Genomic DNA, 27,640 nt, shown 5'->3' with positions numbered 1-27,640 from the left:
ATTATCTATTTCAAGGTGGAATTCCCAAGAATGGATACTGCCCTTATAATAATAGCAAGAGAGAGAGAGAGAGAGATTGAAGTATACCAACAACTTTAAACAGTCATTCACTGACCACTCTCCATTTCGCAATGTCTCAGATGTACTTTAGTTATTCATTGTTATAATAGCAGTATACGTTGAACATGTCTGAAGAAGTGTTTTAGTGTCGTGTAACATCTCGTTTTAAACTGGCATAAGCGAAGATATAAAAGTTTAAGCACCGTCATGCCTGTGCAATGGTATTGTGTTGTACAAGCACTGCTTCTTGGATAGGCACCGTATTATAAACACGGAACCGAAAAGATCGAATATCAAATTCACCAGGCTGCTTTTGACTTTATCTCGTCTAGCACATTATTATTAACTGCGTTTATTAAAAAGTCGTCTCCAATTCTAAAGGCGGCTTCCCAAGGCCCTTGGCCAGTTTCGCGACGTGTAAAGAGGGCCGCTCAAGCGAACCCTTGCTCGCCCAGGCGGCTTGTTCGGATCAACCGCTGGTCGCTAAGTTCAAAAGCGCAGCGGTGAGCGCGCGCGGCCTACAAATCGTTCAAATGTTTCGCGAGCTCGCCCATACAAAGAGGCGCGTTTAACATCATGGGCCGTGGGAACGCACCATTATAAAGGGTCGAGAAATATAATTTGATTCTAATTAAACTTCGTCAGTGTCGTATCTAACGTTACTATCATAGTATAATAAGACAAAGTTGATAAATAGGGTTACTCCGTACAAAAGTAGCAGCACGGCTTGCACGGCCGCCGCGTATCTCGGGCCTTACTCTCGAAGCACGAAATTCGTAGTTACGGTCGTTTTTGTTCGACACTCCAGTTCATAATCGACATGCCTAATATATATAGGTAGTACTGCATTTAACAAAGGATTCCAAAATGGACGGTTACTTGGTTTTTGCGGTTAACCGAGTAGTCGGTTTGCATGCCATAATGACAGCCCTACGCTCCGAACGACGTGTAGGCATGTAGGCATTGATGCGTAGAACAGACGGGAATTGCCCTATTTGTCTTATTATACTATGTTATTAGATATTTTATAATAATAACCATAGGCACGACACAGCTAAACTAATACATAGAACCCAAATATCCCTTGAAACAGCAAATGTACTACATCACAGTTTTAGTGAATCATCAACAAAGGTATAATTATGCCGTAAAAATTTAATAGCATGCTGCCTTACTATAGTAACCAAAAAACTACCACAAAAAACTGACGGTTTCATGCAATTTGAAATAGACATATCAGTGTTCAGTTCAAATTTAAAATAAGTATCTATATCGCTTTTGAATTGTATGATTTACAATTCGTACTCGTGCAACTTCTAATCTTTTTAAAAACGCTGAAACGCGCTGTTGTAATCAAGATTGGCGGGTTAATTTCCTACTTCATCCGTCCCTTCATTTGAAAATGTGAAACTCGCAACTCGACGTACACGCGCCTATTTTGCGTGTGGTTGAGACTGTGAAACTTTACTAATAGCTAACAAGATTTTTTTTTGATTTGCTATTGAAGCAATAACATATTCATCGTCCTTAATTATGGTTTCTATATAAATGAATCAAAGGCTGTTTTCCCCTAATAATAAATAAATACGGTTGAAAAGGGAAACAAATTGGATATAATCCGACGGGAGCAATAATTGGAAAAAGTTATCATGGAGATTGTTTCCAAGGCAACATCGGTCCAATCTTTCAAACGAGAAAGTTTAACTCGAGTTTGAGAATTATGTGAAGCTAGAGCCGAAAGTTAAGTCTGAAGTTTTATATACAATGCGCACAAAGTGAAGCCTCGTTTACACTTCGCGTGTCAAATTACAAGTTCAAAACAGGGTTGTCGCGAATATCAGCATCCGCATCCGTGGATAAGCATTAATTGATGCTGATATTTATTGCGGATGTTCGAGTCGTGATATGGCTTGAAAGCTGCGCTGAAATAATTTACAAACCTTCCAGAAACAGACTGCAAGCCGAAGAAGCAGCTCAGCTGTTGTTTTTGAAATATAACTTTGATAAACTTCCACTACGGTTAAGCTAGGCAGAGTGATTGCTTTTATGCAAATTGATTCTTATATTAATGAATTTCATAAAATAATTAAAACAATATTTTACTGTAATAATACCAAAGAAAATATACAGCTTTTACATGTAGACAAGTTCAGTAAAGATTTCAAGATTTTTTTAAAATAGATAAAATCAAAATCCGCTGCTGTCAAGGTCAAAATCTGCATCCGCAGCAGCATTCATTGGTGTGTAAAAGCTGCATCAGCAACAACCCTGGTACCAACAAAACAGAGTGAAAATAGATAAGCTGACCGCGTGTTATGGCAATCACCAGACGCAGTTCATAATCGCAGACCAAAAGTTTTGCAACAAATTTGTTATTCACTTTATTGCGATAATATACTTTCTATACGTTATTCAGGAATACGTATTTTAAGGACTGTGATTTGCAGAAGCAGTAACTAAAAATTAAGTGGGTTACAAAATCTGTATATAGTAAAACACCGAAAAGAGAGAACTTGTCAAGTAATCTATTAACTTTTTTGGATTTTCAGTAATGTATATAACATTATTATGACATTGCACACTTATTATTATATCCAATTCAAATTATGGACCATCTGCCTATTTGCCCGTATAAATAACATAGGCTACAACCAACTACTGGGGCAATATTATGGTGTTAAAGTGTCCACGGTGTATTTTCTCATACACATACAAATCAGTTTGCCAGTCTAATTCTAATGTTCATTGTCTGCATCCCGACACAAATACTGGCGCCGGTTCATTAGGAAGCGAATAGTTAAGGAATTGTTGACTGGAATGCCTATTGCGGTGTAGTGCATTTGAACCATTATGTTGCATTCTCTCGGCTTCAATTAAATTTCTGAACGTATATCAGAGTTATTTACAGTTGCAGTGTCACTTAGTTTTAAATCGCAAAGATCTGATCATCTGCCATTTCGCCCGTCACCATGAGACATAAGTTGACAAGTCCCACGTGCCTGTAATTTCACCAGCTCCCTTACCCTCCCAAACCGGATCACAATAAACATCACATTACTTCTTGATAGCAGAAATAGGTAAGAAGGCAGTACTTCCCTGGACGAACTCTTTCACAACGAGCTCTACTGCTACTAAAATTCTTGAAAATAAATTCCCTAGAGGCTTTTAATTCTCGAGATGTTTTTTTCAAATCAATTGATTTTTCCCGGAAATGAGAAACAAGTTTCTATATTTATTTTACACGTGTCAAGTATTTAATTTTATTTTTACAGTCAAGTTTAGTTAAGTAAAAAGATCCATTAAATTGGGAGTGTTTACTTTCCTCAAGACACTCGCTCAGCCACGTAAACCATAAAGTTAGGTATATGCCGGTAGGAATATGCCATATCCAGAATGTGCCCGCAGCTTTGGCCGTAACTTAGAGGAATCACGGCAGGGCAGTAAAAACTGCCTTACCCACCATAATCCCTGTTTATACGTGTACGCACCGCACTAAACCCACTTTCATTAAGGTTCAAAATTAACATTTTAATAGCCATATATTATTATAAAACACGGGCATTATCGTAAAGGTTTATAGGCTATATCGAATCCAACGTGAAGTTAATTATTCATTGAGGGATGGTGCCAAAGCGCCGTAGTTAAAAGGCACTGCTTCTAAATAAGCTCGTATTATTTGATTGACTGCGTCGTGAAATAAATTAATTAATTAATTGCTATAATCGGACATACCAATAAGGGAGTTACTTATTAACTTATTAGCGCAGAATCGCCTAAGCCGGTCAGAAAAAAACTTTATTTCAATAAACATAAGGCTGCCAACAGATTAATGCATGGTTGCAGTTAATGCGTGAAGTAATCAATTTCATGCAGTCCGCTGCATGAAGTCGGTTTCGAGTGAATGCAGTTAATGCGTGAAGTTGTTATACGAGGCCTCGACTGCATGCAGTTAATACGTGCAGTCGTTATCAACTACATGCAGTCGAGAATTCGTATAACGACGTATGCATGCACTCGAAACAGCCGAAATCGATTGCATGAAGTTGATTACGACCTCGCGCATTAACTAAAAATATGCAGTCAATCTATTAGCAGCCTAAGAGCGAAAAAGACGTTCGAATCGGTTCGTACGGTCGCGACTCCACACAGGTCGGCAACGAATCTGCTTCGTGCGAATTTCCGATCGCGTCAGTACGCATGCCGACGATGGCTGATTTAGAAGAAAGAAATAGCGCGACAGCGGGCGCGCTCACGCCCGCGTCAGCAGCGAATCGGCTTAAATGCGACAAATGTGATTAAACACGATCGAATCAAGTCGACTCCGCGTTAATAAGTTTTTGACTCCCTAACATATAGGAATTAACAATTTTACTTTTTACGTTCCCACCTACGACGTTCAAACATAATATGAAAAAAGCCTTAGGACAACAAAGAGAGAAGGAATTCACCGGTCGGATCGTTATCACTTTTATTTAGCCGATAAAGTTGTCTAAGTGGCGAAATAACGTTGACAACAATGAAAAGCAGTAAAAAGGTTTACGGTTGCGATGAATCTGAGGACATTTTCATATTTCATGCTTCGTAAGGCCCGCCCGCTCGATGCAAATTGCAATATAAAACAGGGGCTTAAGAATTTTTAGTCACTAAACGGTAAGTGTAAAAAGAGCAGCTACGCCAAAATAACGGTCGTTATCACTTTATAGCGGTTTGTGCAGAAAATAAAGGGGGATATAAACAACTATATCCTTTTAGGAGCAGTAGAGCTCCATGTTAAAGAGTTCGTCCAGTGAAGTATTGCCACTTTACGTATTTCTGCTGCCAAACAGTAATGTGAGCATTACTGCGTTCCGGGTTGGAATGGTAAGTAAGGGTGCTGATGAAATCACATGCACATGGGACTTGTCACAGGTGAGACGGGCACAGTGGCAACAAACACTAAGATCTTTGCGATTAAAAGCTCTGAGAGGCACTGCAACTAAGGGTGCATTTATTCGACACTTATTTCATCGCGCTCACCCCGCGCGGTCGCCGAGTGGAGTCAGCGTTGCCGCCTGCGTCTGACTGTCATGGCAAAATACGCTCTATTTGTTTAGCTTTTACGTCTTGTATTTGATCTACGGGGCGGTTGCATTATTCAGAGGAATTTAAATTTTGTTGCCTAGAAAATACAATTCAGGGGGTCTACCACAATCTCTTAAAACAATATTACTTTAACCTTACATAGACTTTCCGCACCATGACACGCTTAAAGTAAGCTTATTATAATGTTAAAACTATGATGTTTTATTGGCAGCTTTGTGACTATTCATTCACTCAGTTCTTACTATGGCGCGACTTTAACATTTAAGTAATATTGCTCTTATGTCAAATTTAGCAATCTTAAAATAGTTACACGGATGCAATGAAAACAATATTGATTTGTAATGATTAAAAGTTAATTTGAACTTATTTACATATATCTCTTCAATATTTTGTTTATTTTTTATTTAATAGTACATGGAAATAATTTTTCGTTAAACAAAAACACGCGATCTTTATTTCCTTAAAATTATGACAGCGACATCTATATGCTCCTTGGCGACACTAACAGTTGACACTAGACGGTAATTCCGAATTCACAACTTGACTATCAAGACTCAGCTTGTTTTATTTATTTTTCTTCATGAAAATGCAGATAAATAATTGAAAACGACGTAATTTTAATAGATTTCATTATTACATACTTTTTTTTGGCAGTTACAATTCTCTGAATGTAAATAATATTAAGTACTTTAACATTATACTATGATAGGACGATTCGGAACATTAAAAAAGAAAGAAATGGCATTATACAGTTCTTGTAGCGCTATTTCTTTCCTATTTTAATAATATTATAATAAGCTTACTATAAGCTTACATAGGCCCCCAGATTCGCCCGTCACTAGGTATTATAAAAAAAATCGTTGTGAAACATCCTGGGCTCCAAGTCGGTAGAATGTCAATGGCAGAATCTTGAACGTTTGATATTCTGCTTAAAGTTAAGAGTAAAGGCTTGTCAGTAGCTAACCATCAAGATACCATTCAAATCAATGCAATTTTTTGCCTGGTCTTGAATGATGAGTCGATGGCGTTAGTCTACTAATATTGCATATATTTAATTTGAAAATTTTAATTTCAAACGAAGAATTCCATCTATTTGCCAAGTTTAATTGAAATCGGTTACTGAAAAGTGCGCGAAACTTTCTTCAGATTTAAATGGGACCATTGCTCTTTCCAACAAAAAAAAAGAGTAATCAAAATCGGTTCACAAACACCGGCGTTACCCGCGTAACAAAACAATAAAAAAAACATACAGTCGAATTGAGGAACTCCTCCTTTTTTGAAGTAGGAAAAAAAATAACAATATTTTAATATGGCAATATAATCTCTGGAGTGTCAATAGTTAGTCAACATGACCAATGGTTTCAAGAAAATTAGTAGACTTGAAGCCACAGGGCTTCGAATAGACAAATAGCTAATAGAAGGCACTTCTCAATTTTGCGCCATCATTTTAATAATATAAATTCGAATATTTGTATATGTTAATCACACAACTGTTGTTTGTGGAGATAATAAATACTTTATTGTCATTATTCTGATTATCTTTTTTTTAATATAAAATGCGCATTTGATCTTCATCTTACTTGATGGAAAGTGACGACGAGGTCGTCGGTGAAGCATGCACACCTAAATAATGCCTATTCACTCTCGCCTTGAAAAGGTCCAAGTTATTACGTTTAAGGTAATAAGTCTGCAGGCGGGGAATTCCACTCCACAGCGTTAGCTAATGTTAGATTCTCACCTCTCCCACGACCTAAACGATAACTGATTTTGAATTTTTAAAAGGGAGAAGCGGTATTCCGCGGTAATAGCAATTAGTATTAATAAAATAAATGGACGGATTTTTAATGGATAGGTAGGCTATGCATTTTTATACTGATGCGAAAGAAGTCACGTGCAAAAGGTAATGTAAATAATATATCGGAATAAGGAACTACAGACAAAGGCCAGAAAATGAAAATAATTGTTAGATGTGGACACCTGGAAACTAACAGCTACAATCTATGGGACAGTCAACTTTATGTAAATTGTCACTGATATCCAATTTCTAAAAATAAAGACACATTTACAAAAATACTGTACATGTTACCTAATGCTCGTGCACGTATTGCCGAAATTAATATCGCAAAACTATAAACAATCATAAGTGATATTAATCTAAATTCTATTAATGAATTGTAGACCAGGAACAGGAAACTAGTATATATAATATATGATAGGTAAAATAAAGATAATATAATATAGGCAAATCAAATGTCGTATGTGGAAAAGCAAAGGTGCCTATAGATTTACTTGATTTCTGGACGACTGTGACCAGCTAAGTAAAATGTGTAAGCAACAGACGATCATCGTGTTTTTTGTCGAATTGTACGTGATTAAATCAATTCGAATATTTGATTCAACACACACAAATTTGACACAATTCAAATTTGGCATCAATGCCCCGCAAAGTTCGATTTTAAGCTTGATATTTAGCGATAGCTTGCAGAGATATCTAAAACGACCCTTTACCTGTATATTAATTATTTTGACATGCTTTCCTCCTTTTATTACATCTGTTTTTTTATTATTAGGTAATTAAATTTATTATTTTTTATTATATAATATACGACTCGTATAATTTGTAATTAATATTTGTAAGCCAATTGCTGGAGCAACACGCTGGATTAGAAAGTAGCTCGCAGATCAGAAGTAGGCAGCAGACCGTTTGTTCGCTTTTATAGTAAAAGCCGATTGCATGTCGATAAATGTGGTAGTTTCCTTATTCAGCACTCATAGGATGGTGATTTGCATGAACAATTGACAACTGCGAAACCCAACGCCATATTGCCTTATAAGTCGATACTCAGCTAGAATTCAAATTTTTCCCGTACTAATACGGTTCATTTTGCTTGGGTCGAGCGGAAGGGACGGCTTTATTTGAGAATTTATTTTTTTACAAACAAAATTAAAGCCATTTGAAAAATGTATATCGTATGTATATACGATATACATTTTATGTATATCATTTCATGTATGTATATGCATATGCGATATATATATATCGTGTTCTATTTAGGTCAGTTGATATAAAAAAAAATCATTGGTATTATAAAGTACCTATTGAATACATCGGTTTTCTTGAAAAATTTTTCGAGGTAAGTTTGCTTTTTGTCAATCGTGAAAATTTTTAGGAATTGTGTTTTCACACCGTATAGTAATCAATGTACAATCTCAATTTTACTATATATTTTTGCTGTACCTTTAACAGTACAGTCGAGAAAAACAAGTAAATCTGTCAGCTGATAGATCTTATTGATCGTCTAAACAGAGAATATCAAACAAATATATATATATATCTTCAAAGATACAAATCTGTAGGCACCTTAAGAAGTGTAATATGCCACACAGGATATCCAACATGAGAGAAAAAATAAAATAAAAACGCAGTTGTGGCGAATCATCAGATTATTTGGTCTGATAGCCACGAAACCTAATTCATGCAAAAAAAAATTCTAAACCAATGATACACATGACAAATTTTCTCTCAAAATGGCGCATTACACAATATACCTTTCCACAGACGATAAAATTAAATTAAAAAAAGGCCATTGTTATTATTGCGGACAGATAAATAAGTGTGGTACGCAAACACAATCACATTCAGTGACAAAAAATCTCTTAATTGTTTTTGAAACTCACGTAACTTCTCCACCGTTCCAGGTGTATTTGTTGTGGTATGAACTTTTTATTCTTGTGTTCAGGCTTCGTATGCGTCTACCGTCAAAAGAATAAATAAACGCTACACAGAAGTCCTTATCTATGTTTGGAAGGCTCTTTGTAAAGTATTAACTCCAAAAATGTAAGACAAAATTATTTTGCGACTTAAAAAAATATTTTGACAGATATCATGCACTGTGAGGTGTAAGCGCGCCTTCAAATTAGACCCTGTAGAAGCGCTGTAATGGCACGGCAGCCGCGCGCAGTAATTTTCACTAAGTTGTGATTGTAAAAGCGCGGCGCGCATGTCATAACCGTGGCGCCGCAACTGCGCTTCTACATATCATATGAAAATTAATAGTGGCGCGGCTGCAGCACCACAGTGGCGCCACTGTAAGCGTCTAATCTAAAGGCACTCTATAATCCCAATGGAAATTCCTAATTCAATTTGAATTATCAATAGTTTTAAAATGAACTTCTTGAATGCTACATGTTGTGTCTAAAGGTTATATAAATATATAAAATTATGTTTGTACGTAAGTATTAATATCATTAATCATTTGTTCTATTTTATTTTGTTTTTTGAATTAACTTTCACCATTACTTATGGTGTAATAATTATAGGCTATTTTATCTAGCTAAAGAAGTAAAGAAAATAACAATAAGTTGAACGCAGATTTCTACAAATATAGACAAATTTGAAAGAGACACGACACTTAAGCAGGTATGAAGGGCTCGTGTGCGTTACAAAAAATCTTTAATTAGAATAAAGATAGATAATAACTTGATGAAGACATCATCTTTATCCCTTTTTGTATTTTATAAATAACTGGAACAAAGTAAAACCTTCAACGACCGATTGTTTTAAATAATTTAACGATATCGAGTTCTTAGGTTTCCGCGATTGTTACACATAGGAAATGAAACTGTTCCTCCGGCTTTAATATTATATATGCGTACATTTGTTTCTTCAAACAAACCAACGTTTCGGGCTCTTTACGGGTCCCATGGTCACGATTGACTGAAGTGGTAATGGTAATATTAGACATAACTGGTTGATGACTGCACCACCTCAGGCAACCGTGACCATAGGGCCTACCACAACCTCTTAAAACAATATTACTTTAACCTTACATTGACTTTTCCTATGATTAAATGCTAAGCTTACTTTAGGCGCGTCATTTCCTTGGCGCGTCTAAAGTAAGCTTATTATAATGTTAAAACTATGATGTTTTATTGACAGCTTTGTGCCTATTCATTCACTCACTTCGTACTATGGCGCGACTTTAACATTAAAGTAATATTGCTCTTATGTCAAATTTAGCAATCTTAAAATGCATGATGCAATGAAAACAATATTGATTTGTAATGATTAAAAGTTAAGTTGAACTTATTTATTTATATAAATCTCTTAAATATTTTGTTTATTTAATAGATAAAAATAAATGAAAATACGTGATGTTTATTTCGTAAAATTATGACAGCGACATCTACACGCTCCGTGGCGACACTAACAGTTGACACTAGCTAGACTGTAATTCCGAATTCACAACGTGACTATCAAGACTCAGCTTGTTTTATTTATTTTCCTTCATGAAAATGCGGAAAAATAATTGAAAACAACGTAATTGTAATAGTTTTATTATTACTTTTATTTTTTTACAGTTGAAATTCTGAACGTAAATAACATTAAGTACTTCGACATTATACTACGATAAGACGATTGAGAACATCAAAAAAGAAAGAGATGGCATTGTTCATACAGCGTTATTTCTTACCTATTATACATATATTATATTATTTTAGTAAAGAATAGACAATATTGGGAATTCATTCGTTCTGTCAATCACTTTAGCACTAATACCTGAGACGATGGAAAAAAAATAAAAGAAAGCAGCTGCCCTAACTACGGAATGAACGTGCATACCTAAACAAAAATTGAATTTTTTTTTTTGCAGATTTCTTTAGTGTCGTACCATAATCTATCGATAAGTCATTATCGGCATACAAACATTTAATTAAAGTAGATCAATATTCCATTTGGGAATATTTTAAGTTATTATGAGAATATCTGGGAATGTCACATGAAATTTTGAATTTATACGCTTACAAATACTCAAATATTACGAAAAGTGAATTTTCACAGAAAAAATAATATTTGTAATTTAAGAGTACATAAAAAAGAGAAAACTTTAAAATATAAATCCTATACATTTACAACCTCAAGGTTCTTATTTTCATAGCGAAATTTTTAAACAGATTCCAAATACTGTAAGCTTTTTTGTATTTATGCATTGGTATAGAATTAATATCAGTGACTGATTTAAGGCAATCTTTAATACTTACATTTATTTTTGGAAATAAATGAAAGTAATAATATTATCATTAATAATATTATTATCATACGTTTATTTGCTTAAACATGGTATAAAAGGGGATGTAGCAAGAGACATGTTAGTATATACATGTTTCGTATATATTAAATAGCATGCAAATGTCTGAATAAATAATGTCAATTGACTGCTATTGGCCGAGCGCCTTTGATTTGTGCAGAACCACGAGCGACTGTGAGTTGTCACAAGCCACGTCAAACGAGCTCTATACACGTTAGCGCTCGTATTTACTCGGTCAGCTAGGCGAGTGACACCGAACGATGGCAAAGCAAGGCAAATAGGCTGTCTATAAGTTGGTATTTGCCTTCACCTGGCAACGTCAGACCAACATGGCCCTTATATTGCTGGCTTTATAAAACAAGAATTTTAGTAGTTAGAATTGTCAGTGGGAACAAATCGGAAATGAGTGGATAATTTTGTTTTTAGGAACTGAGAATGCCTAGTAAATGAGTCGTGTTTAATCTAAATTAAATATAAAATTATTTACCAATAAACCTAATGGTGGAACGGCATTATCATGCAATCCAGTTACATTCAAAGTTATGTTAAAATTTGACTCTTCAAAATAAAGCGAATAAAAAATGGTCTTTGATTCATTGTATGATTTCCAACCATTCTATTTTCTTTTTTTATTTGTAGGTAAACTTGAAATAGTAAAAATAACAATAATAAAAACCTCATAGTGAATTATTTTAATAACAGAATATCGATAATATGTACGCTTCCAACAACAACACTCTCAAAATAATCGTTAACAACAATCATCAAAATGTACAAACAAACAGGCAACCTGAAGAAACCAAAGCAAAATTTGACAAGATTTATGAATAAACTACTTAAATATGTCTAATTACATGAGATATTTGGGCTTCTGTGTGATTTATACACAGAAAAATAACACATGCCTGTACAATGTTACATTCGATCGATCTTCGCTTTTTAAAATCCCGTAATGCTGCAGCGACGAATTTTTATTAATACTTAATTGTTCTCACTGTCAATATTTTTGTCCATTTTATTACAATACATGCAAATTATTCAGTAAAACACTTGGAAAAACATTTGTTTTGACATTTGATGTACTTCCCTTTGACAACCGTATCATGTACCTCATGTACTGCGAAATGGACACAGTTGGCATTTAAGATGACGTTACGTATTTTCGATTCCCGTGTTTAACACAGACCAATATAATGCTATCTCTTTTGGCTTAAGACGGCACGCATTTGTTAAACAATGACACTAACATGTTTATGTTTTCGACGTCGAAATGCATCATATACATAACATGTCTTTTAGTTTCCATTTTTTAGTGTAAAACTAATACATTACTTGGTTGACATGTTTGTCATGGTACGAATATGAGTTATATTCTCATCATCTAAGGTTATATTATAATAAGGTTACTTTATGCTTACATTGAAATAAGATTGTTTTTGGAAAGGTTATGGTAGACCCCCTGTAAAGGGCCCGAAACGTTGGTTTGTTTGAAAAACACATATACGCGATTTAAATCCGGAAAAATAGTTTCATTTCCTAATTTAACGATATTTTTTTTATTTCATTAATTTCATTGTTAATATGACACCGAGCTTCGAAAACGTTTCGCGGTAGATACTACTCGTTTAAAATTATCTTCCTGATGTGCCAGGTATTTTTGAGATAGACAAATTCTAGAAAGCCTTCAACACTCTGACTGGATAAAATCCAGTAAAAAAAGATATTCTTAAAGTAATCTTTCCATGAGAGTTTATATGTTATAACGTCAATGTTGTGACTTATAACGTAAAGGATATTAAAAATTAAGGAGACATACCCTGAAGTTGTAGACAAAGATGTTGCTGTGTGCGCCATGCATAGGATTGTCATTCGTGTCACCGATGATGACGCGCAGGAAAGAAACGCCGGTTAACCGTGGCGAACCAGAATCCGTTATGGCGATCGGAATATTGTATTCCTTAATGTTCTCTCGGTCAAACGACACAAGAGACGAAAGTACGTCACCTGCGGACAAAATGCAATGTCATATGTGCCGCATACACCACCTTATTCATTGTCGCTATTGATTGAAGTCCCATAAAACCTAGTCCTTTGCAAAACAAGCTAGTTACTTTATGTATGATTTTAGTTTAGTGCCAACCAGTGAGAAGTTATAGTAAACTCTTCAAAGGCGGAATATCTGAAATTTACAGCTTTGGTAACTCGGTCTGAAGCGCAGGCTTTTTATTGCATTTTAACTACATTAATAGATTGGAATTGAAGAGTTTTCACTAGATCCAATAGGTTGGAAAACTTAAGCGGAATAATTGAGAACTGCGCTGTAGTAAGTTCTGAAGTTAGTTTGTCGCCGCCCATTTAGTGCATCCGCAATCAAAGTTTCACCGACGAAACACAAAACAATTTGGGCACAGGAAGGGAAATTGTTGACACCTCTAAAAAATGATACACCAAATGTAACTGCTATGCGGACAAGTTCCTGAAAGTATTGCCAAATATGAACAACTTCGACCACAAACTTGTGCCTTATCAAAAATCACTTTCGCATGGCATATTTTCCGCTGGGCTAAATTTTATCTATGTATGCTTAAATTATTCGCTAGCAGCATTGGAGTACTCCCTGCGCCAGCTTACTTAAAATTGCGCTTTGGTTCACTAACCTGTGATACTAAATTTAGTACGGTAGTCCAAGCCGCGGCCCAGTGTCTCGTTGATGGCAAAGGTAAACGGGGGGCCGTTTTCCAGCGAATCGTTATCCCTCGCCGTCAAAAGAGCGATAGGGCCAGGAGGTTCGTTCTCGTACCAAATCACTGGTTGCGACTGTGAAATTAAAAACAAAGTAATATGTTAATTTTATGAAAATTTAATAATTAATTTTAATTTGAAAAAACTCTGTACAAGAATTTCGTAAAATGCATACATGTCCCAAATTTTGTAATGCAATATACTTACCCCATCACTATCACAAAAGCCCGTTAAAAATGTTTTCGGAACGAATTGAACAATTCAGATATACATATGTATACGGTCTCGAAAGCGAGCGAGCTGGAATGTTACGTTTATTCCATGTCAAAAAAACTTCTTTATATGATGATCGTCGCTTACAAAGGGAAAAATCTTTATTCAGTCTCTTTACTTCGACCGAGCTAACGAGGGTAACTTGTGGTTTTAATCTGATATTCCAGCCCACAAGCTAATAGAATTGCTAGAAGTGACAGGGAATTTTGGGAATCAACGAACAAACTTCTCGCAGCTACTACCTTTGTGTTCTCTTTGTTTAGGACCAAAGTTCGCTGAGTAAACCGAGCAAATTCGAACATTGAGTTATTTCTCTCAATTGTTTTCCAAGGGCAATGTGGCTATTGTAGGATACAATGACAATCGTCGCCTATTCTGCCCTCCTCGCCATAAACAACGCATTTGCATTTTGGTAACTTTCGAAATATTGGCACTTAATGTTCACTCACTTCGTCTTCTTGTCGAATCAATAATAAAAACCAACAACCAATGTTATATTACTTTAGCCCAATAAGCAGCCACCTCTATGCCCCTATCTATTGCCTTTAGCAGGTCTTCGCGGGTGCAGCTGTTCGGACACAGTGGGCATGAGAGCAATTGGGACAGTTTGAGTGGGGCGCAATAATTTCGAGTCGGGTTAATACGAGTATGTCCCCATTTCACCACGTTGTCTCTACATCGACCAACTTGTGAGCTGACCTGAGACGATTCGGGGTTTCCATTATGACCACTGCAGCTATACTCCGTCCAACCATTTATTTAACTTTTGATAGCTCGAATTCTAATCAATTAGTGATGTCCTAATGCGTTTCCGATTCGATTTTTTTATAACAATCAATTTTATTTATGAAGAAGTTTTAATCGTGACTGTGAGCGAGTTCAAAACAGAAGATGTTGTGTGATTGGGATCATGATGTTGCGTTTGATAATTTGTGTACTTAAGAATTAATAATTAATGTTAATGAGGATTCAAGTCATGATTCCCGTTCTTGTGGAAAAGAATCCGACGTTTGTTTATAATTTATTTCATTTCATTGCAATTTATTAGACAGATAACAAAATTTATCAACATGAATAATCTTCGTTACATAATCTGTTGGCTCCATAAATATCGGAGCTAAAGAGTATGTCGCCTCATTAAAAATTAAAAATAAGAGTAAGGAAGTATCGCATTTTTTATCTATGGTTGTATGTCAATAATTACCTTACTTTTTTCCATCCTCTAAGATAAATAAGGACCTTCGAAGGAATGCTATGTCAAAAGTAAAATAAATAGTTTGACGAAGTATAGTGCCTCTTGTCAATTACACTGATATTGTTTAACAAAAAAACTGAAACTAAATAAGATATAAAAAAACTGATTACGGGGGGTTGTAGATCTTGTTTCGCTGATTCCAGATGTTAATAACTCAATTTAAAAATGTCCATTACGTTGTTTATGATAAGGGCAGCAGAATTGTCCGACTTTTATATTATAGGTCATTGAAATGTTTTCACGGTAAAAAATTCAATTTATTTGCATTGTCTTTTAATCTCATTACCTTTCGACGGATTTTGAGGCGGAAAAGAAAATATATTAAAAGCTAAGTTTAATCTTCATAAAGAAGTTAATAATATTAATTTGCTCTTTCAGTTTGAAAGTTAATGAAGCGGGAGTATAAAAAAATGCAATAACTTTGTTATAATGAGGTGAAGGCCGTTCTCTGCGTTTTATTGATATAAATTTGTTTAATCTGGAATTCTGCGGAAGGACTGGTAGTCTTCATTTGCGGATAATTATACCTAAGATAAATGCGAATGCGAGAGCCTGTGCAACATGCCAAGCCAACGGAGCCAAATACATGTGTGTTTAAAACAAATAACACTCTTAAATTCCGAACCAATTTTAACATTTCAGTAGAAATCAAATAAGGTTTCTCGTTCACAAAAACAGTCTTTATATCTGTAGCGAATAAATATTTAGATTGTCTGAAATGTTTTTAGAAAGTAGCTATGAAAATTAAGCTAACCATCGAGGTCTAAAAGACAGTATTACTAGTGACGCGGTCGGCGTGATTGGGTTCTGGGCCACTACAGAATAGTATATGTCATGGATACGCTTAGAAGAAGAAGGCCTAAAACATTATCGATCCGGAATCGCATGTCCGTGCAATAAAAGCTATTCGTTTCGTTTTACCACGGATTGCCGAAACGAAACGCAGATCGTTTTCTTCGCTATTATTGTAAAAGCCGAATGCGTGTCGATAAATGTGGTGAGCACTCAAAGGATGGTGATTTGCATGAACAATTGACAACTGCGAAACCCAACGCCATATTGCCTTATGAGTCGATACTCAGCTAGAATTCAAATTTTTCCCGTACTAATACGGTTAATTTTGCTTAGGTCGAGCGCCAGGGTCACTGGTTTTATTTTAAAATTTATTTCTTTACAAACGAAATCAAAGCCATTTGAAAAATGTATATCGTATACTATACGTGTTATATTTAGTTCAATTGATATAAAAAGTTGATATATTTAAAGTACCTATTGAAAACAGCGGTTTTCTTGTAAAATTTCGAAGTATGTTTGTGTTTTTTTTCTATCGTGAAATATTTTAGGAATTGTGTTTTCACACCGTTTAGTAAGTAGTCAGTGTACGTATATCTTAAATTTTACTATATATTTTTTCCAATGTGATTGATTTCACTTTCACTGTTGCGCGGAATCAACCAAAGCCATTTGAGGTTGAGTAGACTCTTAAGGCAACGTCATCATTGAGCGAGAAAATAATTCTGTGGAAACATAGGCATATCTAAAATTTACTACATAATTGTGAGGAAAATATTATTACATGTGTGATCCGATAGGGAATGTGACAAGATACAAAAAATTATTGCGCAATCGTTACTCAAAATAAAAATAATCGGAAGTCTTCGATTTCTGTACCCTTATCAAAAAGCTTTTCCTTGACTGAAGACAAACACATGGCAAGACATATATCTTTGAATTTACATAACACGATGTGAAACTTCATAACTGTAATACCCATCTGATTTATGGTTTACTTAATATGAAAATCTACGACAGGTTCAATATTGTTCGTATTGCGTACGAATAGTTTTCTGGCTCTATACAAAAAAGTTCTGCTTAACGTAGAGATATAACGTGTGTAGAAAGTGTTTTTTTTTTTCAAATGGCACAGTATGGAGATATCCAAAACCATAGAAGATACAAGGAATCTATTTGAACCATTACGTCTTTTCTTGTGGAACCAACTTCTGCTGCCCTGATTCTTTTCTTCCAATACAATAAAATCAATCTTATAAGAAACCGAGTCTATCAGCTTTAAAAAATTAGACAATTTTATTCATTTTGTATGAAAAAAATTTAATTAAATTTCACAAACTTCCACTGTCCCGATATTTTTATTTACTTTTTTTTCATCATTAGGTACATTGTACATATGTACGATATATATAACGTTATATTTTCATTTAAAATTACAAAACTTTTTTAATAGTAATTGCTTCAAAAATATAGAACAAACATTACAAATAGGTATTTCGTTAAAAACAGATTGTTCGTGTACACGACATATACAGCAATTAAACTTCGTAAAAGTATCTAAATTAGGAGGTAAGTTTGCGGGTCCGTCGCAGCGCAAGATTAAATTTCATTTCTCTGTCCTCTTCTGTCAACTGTTAACCAATTATTTGCTAATAATTATGATAATTTGTATAATAACTACATTAATCATATTAATAATGACAGTTCTAAAAATTATTTAAAATTTATACAGACGCTAAATAATATGACATTTCTATGGTTTAATTCGACATTTCTTCTATTTATTGAACATACCTTTCGTTATTGTCGGCTGGTCGAGCTCCGAGTAATCCCACAGCATAATCACACCCCTTAAATTAAACCAGACCACGCGCCGCCGGCCGAGACTCGTATAAAATATAACCGCACGAGAAACGTTGAAGAAAACATACTTATCCTGATTTCGTCAGGAACTAAATAAGAAACGTTCGTGGACTGATAATTTGCCTATTCACTCCTCATTATCAATACTTTCAGTAAAATAATAACGTCAATTGATTGCAATTAATTCGTTTACACAATTTTCACAGTAATTAGTTCGAAAGTACAAAATATTGATCAGGTTCAAACGGATTTTAAATGTGGCGCGCATATTTATAAAACTTAACAGAGTCCATTCGGTCGTTAAAATCCTAAGAATGCGCTTAACTAATTATCTTTCTATTGTATTTCAAGAAAGTGAATCGTACAACTCGCACAATAACGGCAGTATCTGAGTAACTGGTGCTAACACTGGTTCCCGCAAAGTGATTCCGCCAGATAGCCCCATAGAAATTTATTGATAGCAATTCTTTTGGAATGAGCTATAAAACACTCCAATGAGTGTAGTAATTTTCTTGTTTCTAACGAATGAGGCAAAAGGGTGAGCTAACGACAGTTAAAAAATATGTAAGATTTATCTGCCAAGGTTGGTGGCGATGTTGAAAGCACCCGAGGGCTTGTGTTATTGGGAATAAAAATAAGTTAAACGAAAACCCCAGGTGTGTTCAGAGATGTTTTCTTTGAAGATGTGTTCTTGAACAGATTGTTCTCTTAGGTGCCTAGTGACGTGTTTTTTGTAAAATACTGAATTAATTCTCAGTAATGTAATAGTGTACGCAAGAAGGTCATTAGTAAAATTTTCCGTAGTAGTTCAATAAAAGAGCTTTAATTTAAAAAGGAGAGGAGTGTGTAGTGTACTCACGTTGACCAAGTACGGGGCGTTGTCGTTGATGTCAGTGAGCTCCAGGAGAACTTCGGTCGTGGATCGCAGGCTCTCGGAACCACGATCGCCTGCCTGGTCTACAGCCATGATGAAAATCTGCCAATGTGCAAACCCTAGGGGCGGGTCACGATCGAGAGGTTTAGTCAACTCCAAACAACCGCTTCTATTGATTTTCAAGAACTCTTTCTGCTCCTGTTTTATCAGCGAGTACACGATTCCTTGATCGGCGGTACGGTTTGTGAGGTCAGGATCATAAGCTTCAACCTATAATAGGAATGTATGTAAGTATATGTAAAGCATGAACAAATTATATTATTTGTGGATAAATAAAAGAAGCTGTATTATGATGTTGTGGACTTGGTGTAAGTACCACACCTTCAATGATAAAATGACGTTATTTTTTGAAATCCATTTTGCACGGATCTCATGAATTATTTTTCGAAATAATACGCTTTAACTTTGAGAGTGATGTACCTACAGGGTTATTTTTTAACAGACTTGAAAAAAATGAGGAGGTTCTCAACACAACTGTATTTTTTTTGTATGTATGTTACGTGATAACGGCATTTGATTTGAACGATTTTCATGATTCTTTTCTTGTTGGAAAGAGGGTACCTCAGATGTGGTCCCATTTAAATTTGAAGAAAATGTTCCACCTCTAAGGGTGGCAAACTAGGGGATGAATGATTTTTGAGGACGGTTTTTTTACTGTACTATTTTTATAAAATATTAACCTCTCAGGACTATATTTCTAACATCATAGACAAGAACTTTTGTTCTATAACTTTTAATAATAATAATAATAATGATAAACGACTCTAAACGCTAATAACACTGTGCAGGAGGGGGGGTGGTAATCGTCGTGGAGGAAGCTTGCACGTTTGAACTTATTCTACCAATTATAGATCTAAAAAGTGTCAGATAGTACAAAAAGTTGAAATTTATGTTTGGTAAATTTATCATGTTTTATAAAAAGCAATAGAACTAAAGTTGTTGTTTATGATGTTAGTAATATAGTCCTACCAGGTTGTTAGTATTTTAAAAATAACACTGTGTACACGCGAAACGCGACCTAGCCAACCATTAAAGTCTCAATACCTAAAAATCATGTAATGACGAATAAAAATTGAAAATTGTACACGAACCTTGACGACGCAGCCGTTGTACTCAGTCTCCTCTTGAATGGTCTTGCTGTAGTTAGCCACGAAGACAGGTGGGTTGTCGTTGATGTTCAAAACGGAGATGATAATCTTAGCGTAATCATCAAAGATGCCATCAGTGGCACGAACGTCCAGAGTATAACTGGTGATGTTTTCGTAGTCAAGTGGGTTCTTCACACGAATCTCGCCAGTGTAATTAGTAATGGAAAACGCGTCATAGGTGTTGCCGGATATAATTGAATAAGTCACCACCGAAGCTGAAAAAAGTATTGTAGTATTCGTCATCTATTCGTGTTGTATTTGGAATATGACGGAGTCTATAGCATTGTAGATTAACGTAGTTTAACTTTAATAAATCGCCATTGACATGTGACAAAATTTCATATATTTTTTTTCAAACCGGTCATTCTTTATACGGACATTTCTACGAAGAAATAATGTAAAAAACCTTATCACAACCTTTGGAAATTCAACACCTAGATTAGTGTGCTAAAAACCAGTTTTGTTTTTGGCCATGGTCGTTCGTGGTATGTTGGATGCCATCTTCGAAAATAACGCAAAGTTGTCGCCTCCGAGGGTGTTTCATTTTTCCAAAGCTGTGATTTTCATATGACTTTGCTCACACCCCGAGTCTCAGTGTTGATTAAGATTATAATATGCTGATTTCAAGAAGGTTGGATAATATTTCTGTTCTTATAATATTTAGAAATTTCGATATTTAAGTGCTTTGCACTAATGGGCTTCTCATGTATTTCTTTAATCTTTTGTAGTTAATTGTATTATAAAATAGGAACCATAATATCAATTTGGCTGCTAGAAAAGGTTAGTGGTAAGCTTTTGGAATTTTGACTCACTTCAAACGAACACATTTATATGATATTAGCCAACATCACATACGTTGCTCTGATCCAAAAGTGAGGAACTACAGGTACTAAAGCACTTATGTTAAGGAAATCGGAAACAACGACAGTATCACAATCACACCCGAGACAATACAAAGTTGGTTTTTCTACATTGACTCGGCCGGGGATCGATACCGGGACCACAGAAATGGCGACACCATGAAAACTGGTGCGAAAGTCACTCGACCACGGAGGTCGTTAATTCAAAATGTCCTAAAAGACGGAAGTCATCTAAGAGAAGAGCTTGGCGCTTGGTGTAGAAACGATTTCAATTTCAGAAATCTAAGGGGTCAGGGGGGCTTTAAACAAAATGGATGGCAATGGCAATACAACATGCACTTAAAAATGTTCTCCTCTCCAAACAGTTGTATATTATTCAACGAGAATTGAAAGGATTGAAACGGGTAGTACATCGGCCTCATGTGTATATTTTCATCTATGTCACGAGGCGATTGTAAGTCGATGGGACCCAAATAATGTCTTGAATATGCTACAGCTTCTGGGCACTTCAAAAATGTGCTATCATAATTGCTAAGAGACACTTTCTTGTGTCAGAAACAAATTTAGGTTTGATTGTATTTTAGACGAGCGTATTACGCAGGGTATTAAAGCGTATTACGAAAATATTGTTAAAAGTTTAAAAAAATCAAACGTACAAAGAAGGGGGGTAATACCTACGCTTTTGAAGGAAAAACCTGCGCCAACAAGAAAACAAAGACTTTCTTTGAATTCATCTTGAAGTCATCATCAAGCGAACAAAAGAAGTGAGAGCCTAATTCAAAGTTGATTAATATAACACATTATTTTGCTTATCATATTCATACTACCAATAATCTTAGTGTCTAATTTAAAAAAAATTTGGTGTTTATGATTTTTTTACTTTGGTGAATAAAACTAATTAACATTAAAATATCGTATTTTTTTCCTACTTTTGCATAACTGATCAAAGTATGCAACCTCAAAATATTATTCAATCTTCTTGATATTTGGCATACATATCTTTTACATCACCTACGGGGCGTAAGCAAAGTATACAAAAATTTTACATAATTTTTTGCTTTAAAATGAAACATCCTTATTTCCATGGATAAAAAAAATCTACTGTGCCAAACATTTTGCCATTAGAAAGAAAAAACTACAACAAAAAGACTACGCAATTTGTACTCCAAAAAGCATAAGTGTAGCATATTGTAAACATCTAATAAATGTACTATGTTATTTTAAGAGGATAGCCTTGAAAAAAATATTTTAATATAAAGATTTCATTACTTCTCTGTCTCGTGATGTTGCACAATGTACCTACAGAAAACTTTTTATTGTCCTGGTAGGTAATTATGAGTTCTTTTCCGTCTATTATTTTGAAGTACGCTGACAAACCACGCTATTCTTGGGGTTTCTCTGATGGGCCGAATTCCAAGTGTACTGAATCGGTTCCATGGCGAAGGTCGAACGGCTGCTCACGGCTTTATTTCAGAATTTATTTTTTTAAAAACGATATTAAAGTTATTTGAAAAATGTATTTCGTATACTACACGTGTTTAATTTATTTAAATTGATATCTTTAAAAAATTATTATAAAGTACCTATTGAATGCAGCGGGTTTTCTTGTAAAATGTTGAGGTAAGTTTGTTTTTTTTTCTATCGTGAAAATGTTTAGGAATCGTGTTTGTTTGAAACTATAATGTCTTTGTTCTAAATGTTTCACATTTAGCTTCTAATATCGCTCCTATAATCTTATTTTCAAAATGATTTTTTATTAAATGTTAGTAATAAGTAATAAAATTTTGTTATACTCGTTTTACGGCTTGGGGTTACGCAGCAGAACTCCGAAAATGCGTTTGCCTGAATTACTTAATTAATGTATATTTTTTAGGTACTTTCAGGAATGTTACAGAACAAACATACGCCGCCAACTTAATCTTTTTTCCCTGAAGGCATAACGGTTTTGTTATAATATAAAAATTTTGAGTTCAGGTTTAGTTAGAATCTAGAAATTCGAAACACCGATACATTTCTTATGGCACGTCGTAACCAACAAACAGAGAGACACAGTCATTTTCACATTTATAATATTAGTATGTGTATATTTGTACAACTCTCTATTATTTTTTAAGTGAATTTATATAGAAGTCAACATAAAATTATAATTAATTAATATTGATAGTAATGGCTACTCCATTGTTAAATATGATGCATTTTGTTGAGTTTCTAGTAGAAATTGAATATGGTGAATTTTTTAAGATTTTGCAAGCAAAATTAAGCAGTACTATAATGATGTTATACAATTTAAATTAAAAGTTTTAGTTTTTTTTTATATTTCTTTAGTCATGTCATATTAAAGAATTTTTCAATGACAAAATGTATTTTTTTTTATAAATACAAATAAATATAAAATATACTTCGATATCCTACTTAATTCATCTTATTTTTGTTTAATTCTAATGATTTATTCAATACGATCGCATTTATTTAAATACTTTTATAATGAATATGTGCTTGCTGTGCTCATACAGGGTGTCACATATACATTTACAAGCCACTGTACCTAAAATAATATTATTACAAGTGACAATGCAATAAATGAATGAATAAATCTGAATAAAGCAGATCTGTTCCTGTTGTACGGCAGATGAAACAGCGTGACGCTCTAAAGCTTAGACAGACAAACAGACACTCATAGTATTCTGTCACTTGCAACCAAATGGAATCTAATTACATTAAAAGTATTGCGAAGTGTTAATTGTCAACAAGTTCAACTAATATAGATCTAAACTATAAGGCATGCAATGTCAACAACATTGAAATAGAACTACTAGACATGCAATGTCAAAAACATCGAATTTCGAAAACTTTCGTAATTCAAGGACCGCTGGAGACCGTGACTCCGTTCTTTGTCCTTTATAATACCAATAATACACAGTACTGTAGCTTTCCGACGGATCTCAGTCAATCACTGTGCGCGTCAAGCCGGCGGGACCCTCGGCTTCTATTTCACTCATGAAACGTACACGCTCACATCAAAACACACGCACACATTACCAAAAGTCCGCTGTAAAACATTAAAGAAATGGCGGCCGATAACTCGAAAAAAATCTTGTTATAGTCGAATAGCCTTCACGTAAATTTAAACCTTATTTAAATATTTATTTTTCAACGTTTTTTAAAGACCGATTTGTTTTAATGTCAGATGTAAACTTTCTTAGAATAATGTAACAAAATTATTATAATAACACATCAATTCAAACGGTTAATTAGTATTTTGTAAATCTTATACGACAGTGTTGCAAATATGCAATATCTGTTTGGGTGTTTCATTTTAAAGTAAAGAACGTAAACGGACATGTTAATTCGTAGTTGCAATTAAAAACCAAAACAGCAACCCGTGCATTCGCGAAAGTTTGTTTATTACGTAAGTACAGTTGGCTACACATTAAAATGACAACGACAAATGAATCAGATAAAAATGGGGCAAAAAAGATACGATTTTTTGAAATATAAAAATTAATAATGCAAAATTTGCATTTATTTTTGAAAGTAGCAGAACATTTTATTAAGTCTCGTTTACACTTGACATGATTTCTCCAACGACGTACAGACAATTTCTTCAATTTTCTGACAACTTTGAAGTTGAGGTATATATGTACTCATCACTCGTATACAAGTTGAAAAACTCTGCAAAGACCCTTGATAGGTGCGGACCATACTGAGGACATCATAACCCCGGGACTTGGCTGTAACCATCCTTCCTATAACAGCTGCTATAATCTCATCTGTACATCATCTCATCAGTACACTAATGACATCTGTCCGCGGCGACTCCACCCTGAAATGGCTCTGACACGCGGCGGCTGTGCTTCGTGACTCGTGCACGCTGCTCGCAGTCACAGGTGGACTCGACTTAGGCGTTAAGTTATTCGTTTTTTAAAAAAATTGCCAAAATTTTTCTTAGGAGTATCAGCATCAACCATTGCTTTCCCAGGCCTTCCTAATAAGTGATTTTTCAATCTCTTTTTCTGTACAAGCGTCCATTCCTCGTTTTGTACTTGAGGTTTTATAACTTCCATTTTACGCAACATCCAAGTAACTGTTCCCAACGCGTGAGTATAAGACGAGTCACTCGTGGGGAAACGGGAAAAACTGTTTTGCTAGATCAAATGGTTCAAGTATTCGCTATTAAATAACGGTCTTATAAAAAATATACGATGCAGCTAAGGATACTGAAGACCACCTAAAGAATGTGCTAATGAATTACACTATAGGATGTACTTTATCCGATCATATAAAATCCTGAAAACAGACTAAAATAAGAGTCTAAAATGAATTATTTAAGAATAAAATATTTAACTTTATACACAACTTTCATAGGGAGATATTTATCTTTAAGTACCACAAGGAACCAGCTAAATTTTGGTTTTTAATTAAAGCCCTATTACTTAAATTAACATTTATCCCAAAATTTGCAATTTTCCCAGCGATTTAATGACACGCGGCGCCACCCGCTGCCCCGTTATGTCGATTTTGGACTTTTGGACATGTGTCAAATTTTCTCCGCCTGTTTTTATTTTCTTCATATTAATTTACCAGACATGCCAGGCGTGAGCGACGACAACCCGCACCTCACCTTCTAAAATACCTCGCCTTAAGTGCCCGCATGCCTGGCGAGTAGTGTGCTTCACATTTATAATTGATACAGTGGCCTCCGTTACAGTGGTCTCCGTCGCCGTACAGGCAGGGACAACGTGACTCACGTAGACGGCGGCGAGACGCGAAGCAGACTGACAGGCTACGAGCGCTCAGCTGAGCATTATATAAGTACTTCTCTTTGTTTTATTACCCTGATTTTATTGATTTTACTGGCGACTTATTAAATACACAGCCCGTCGTAACTCCCATGAGTCCACTCTGGGACTCAAAACTCGACAAAACACACGTATTCTTCTCATAGTTGACAAAACCAATAAGGGAAAAGACGATTGAGGCATTCTTAAGTGCCTCAAGGGCCGTCTAATTAGGTCTATATCACTCCTCGTCCTCAAAATATCCTACAAGAAGACGGGTGACATCTACATAATCGAAATGAACGGGAGTAATTTTTGCAAGTCTCGCGCCATAAAGATGAGAATTTCCCCGGGATTCCTTTAGCAGGCAGACAATGCCACCTACATTACGTGTTTACGTTTGAATCATTTTTTATATAACGGTTAATCGGTTAACGATACAAACACGTCACGATCGATCGCCCTCGCGCGCGAGACAGTTCACTCATGAAGTCACAAATGAATTACAGAAATGAATTATCACTTTAAAAGATCATTTTATTTTCCCTGTACAAAAAGTACACTTGTATTTAGAAAAGATTTCTGTATTTCATTTATACTTCTGTCTACTTTAGCAATCGTAAGTCCGCTAGTTCGTTGCGTGGCTTAGGTTAGCATAGCGTCTAGCGAGGTTTGCGGATCGAAGGACTTTTTTTCTTAATGTTCGATCTTTGTATTAATAATTGCAACAAACTAGTGGAGTAATTTCTCAAAAATAATTTAATTACATGGCGGTTAAACAATGTAACATTCAATAACCTTAAAAATTTGAGTCATTATTTTCATAACTTATTTTGATCTAAAACATTGTTTTTAAATTTAGTGATTGAAGGCAGATACGAGGTACCTATCTCATTGCCTACCAACAAATGGGTGTCGGGTGCGCGCTTAAAAGTGTCTGATCTTTTAAACAGAAGATTTGCATAATCCCGAAAGTTATTTTTTTTAGGTATTTTTAAGGAATATTACAAAACGAACCTACGCTAACTTAATCTTTTCTTTGCGAAATTCCCTGAGAGCATAACGGTTTCGATTCGTTATAAATCGGTTTTCTGGATTATGAAAATTTGCGTTTATGTAAAAATTTGAATCATCAATTTTCGGTTATGTTCATTACATTGTCGCTTCACGACATTCTAAAGGTAGCATTCCGATGTAGGCGACCGCGTCCGGCGACTGCGTTCGGCGACCGCGACCGGCGACTGCGGCCGGCGACCGCGAACCACTGTTTAGTATGAATTTGTATCGACCGCTGACCAACACAAGAGACGGGGTCACGCGACTTGTGGGCGAGGCTAGCAACTCACTGCTCCTGCAGCAGTGCCGCCGCGCTTCGCGGCATCGTCCCTTTTATTGACGACGAACTGTTAGACTTAGTGTCTAAAACCCCACCCTATATGATTCGAGAGACATACAGATAACATAGTTGTGGATTAATAGTTAGACAGAATTGTACTGAGCACCAAAATACAACCGATCGTATTAAAAACTGCGGGAAGAAGACTGGCGGTCGGCCGCGGTCGCTTGGATCCATAAGCTACTGGTCACCACGCGACAGGCGACTAGGAATGCGGTCGCCGTGGTCAACATCGAAATTCTACCTTAAGAATTTACCGCCTCACGACACACTATTGTCCCATTTCTAAATTTCAAAAAAATCTGTTGAACTGTTTTATCGTGAACGGTAACAAACACAGTATTTTCACAATTATAATATTTGTATAG

At 35.2% G+C, this 27,640-nt stretch overlaps 1 protein-coding gene across 2 annotated transcripts in view; it reads right to left on the bottom strand.

Moving 5' to 3' along the window:
• LOC113239517 (DE-cadherin) overlaps positions 1-27,640 on the bottom strand; it is a 280,147-nt gene that overhangs the window by 43,651 nt on the left and 208,856 nt on the right. Inside the window, exons 10-14 of one of the 2 annotated variants that reach the window (XM_026476556.1) lie at positions 20,182-20,453; positions 19,016-19,300; positions 13,889-14,048; positions 13,048-13,235; positions 8,821-8,895 (exon numbers count right to left, since the gene is read on the bottom strand). In XM_026476556.1, the coding sequence (XP_026332341.1) occupies positions 8,821-8,895; positions 13,048-13,235; positions 13,889-14,048; positions 19,016-19,300; positions 20,182-20,453 (980 nt within the window). The remainder of the gene's footprint in view (positions 1-8,820; positions 8,896-13,047; positions 13,236-13,888; positions 14,049-19,015; positions 19,301-20,181; positions 20,454-27,640) is intronic. The other variant, XM_026476557.1, reaches the window with a different exon arrangement.

The sequence above is a fragment of the Hyposmocoma kahamanoa genome, unplaced genomic scaffold (genome assembly GCF_003589595.1).
Source record: "Hyposmocoma kahamanoa isolate Upper Pololo Valley unplaced genomic scaffold, ASM358959v1 99879, whole genome shotgun sequence".
NCBI lineage: Eukaryota > Metazoa > Arthropoda > Insecta > Lepidoptera > Cosmopterigidae > Hyposmocoma > Hyposmocoma kahamanoa.
This window is presented reverse-complemented; position numbering and strand designations above follow the sequence as displayed.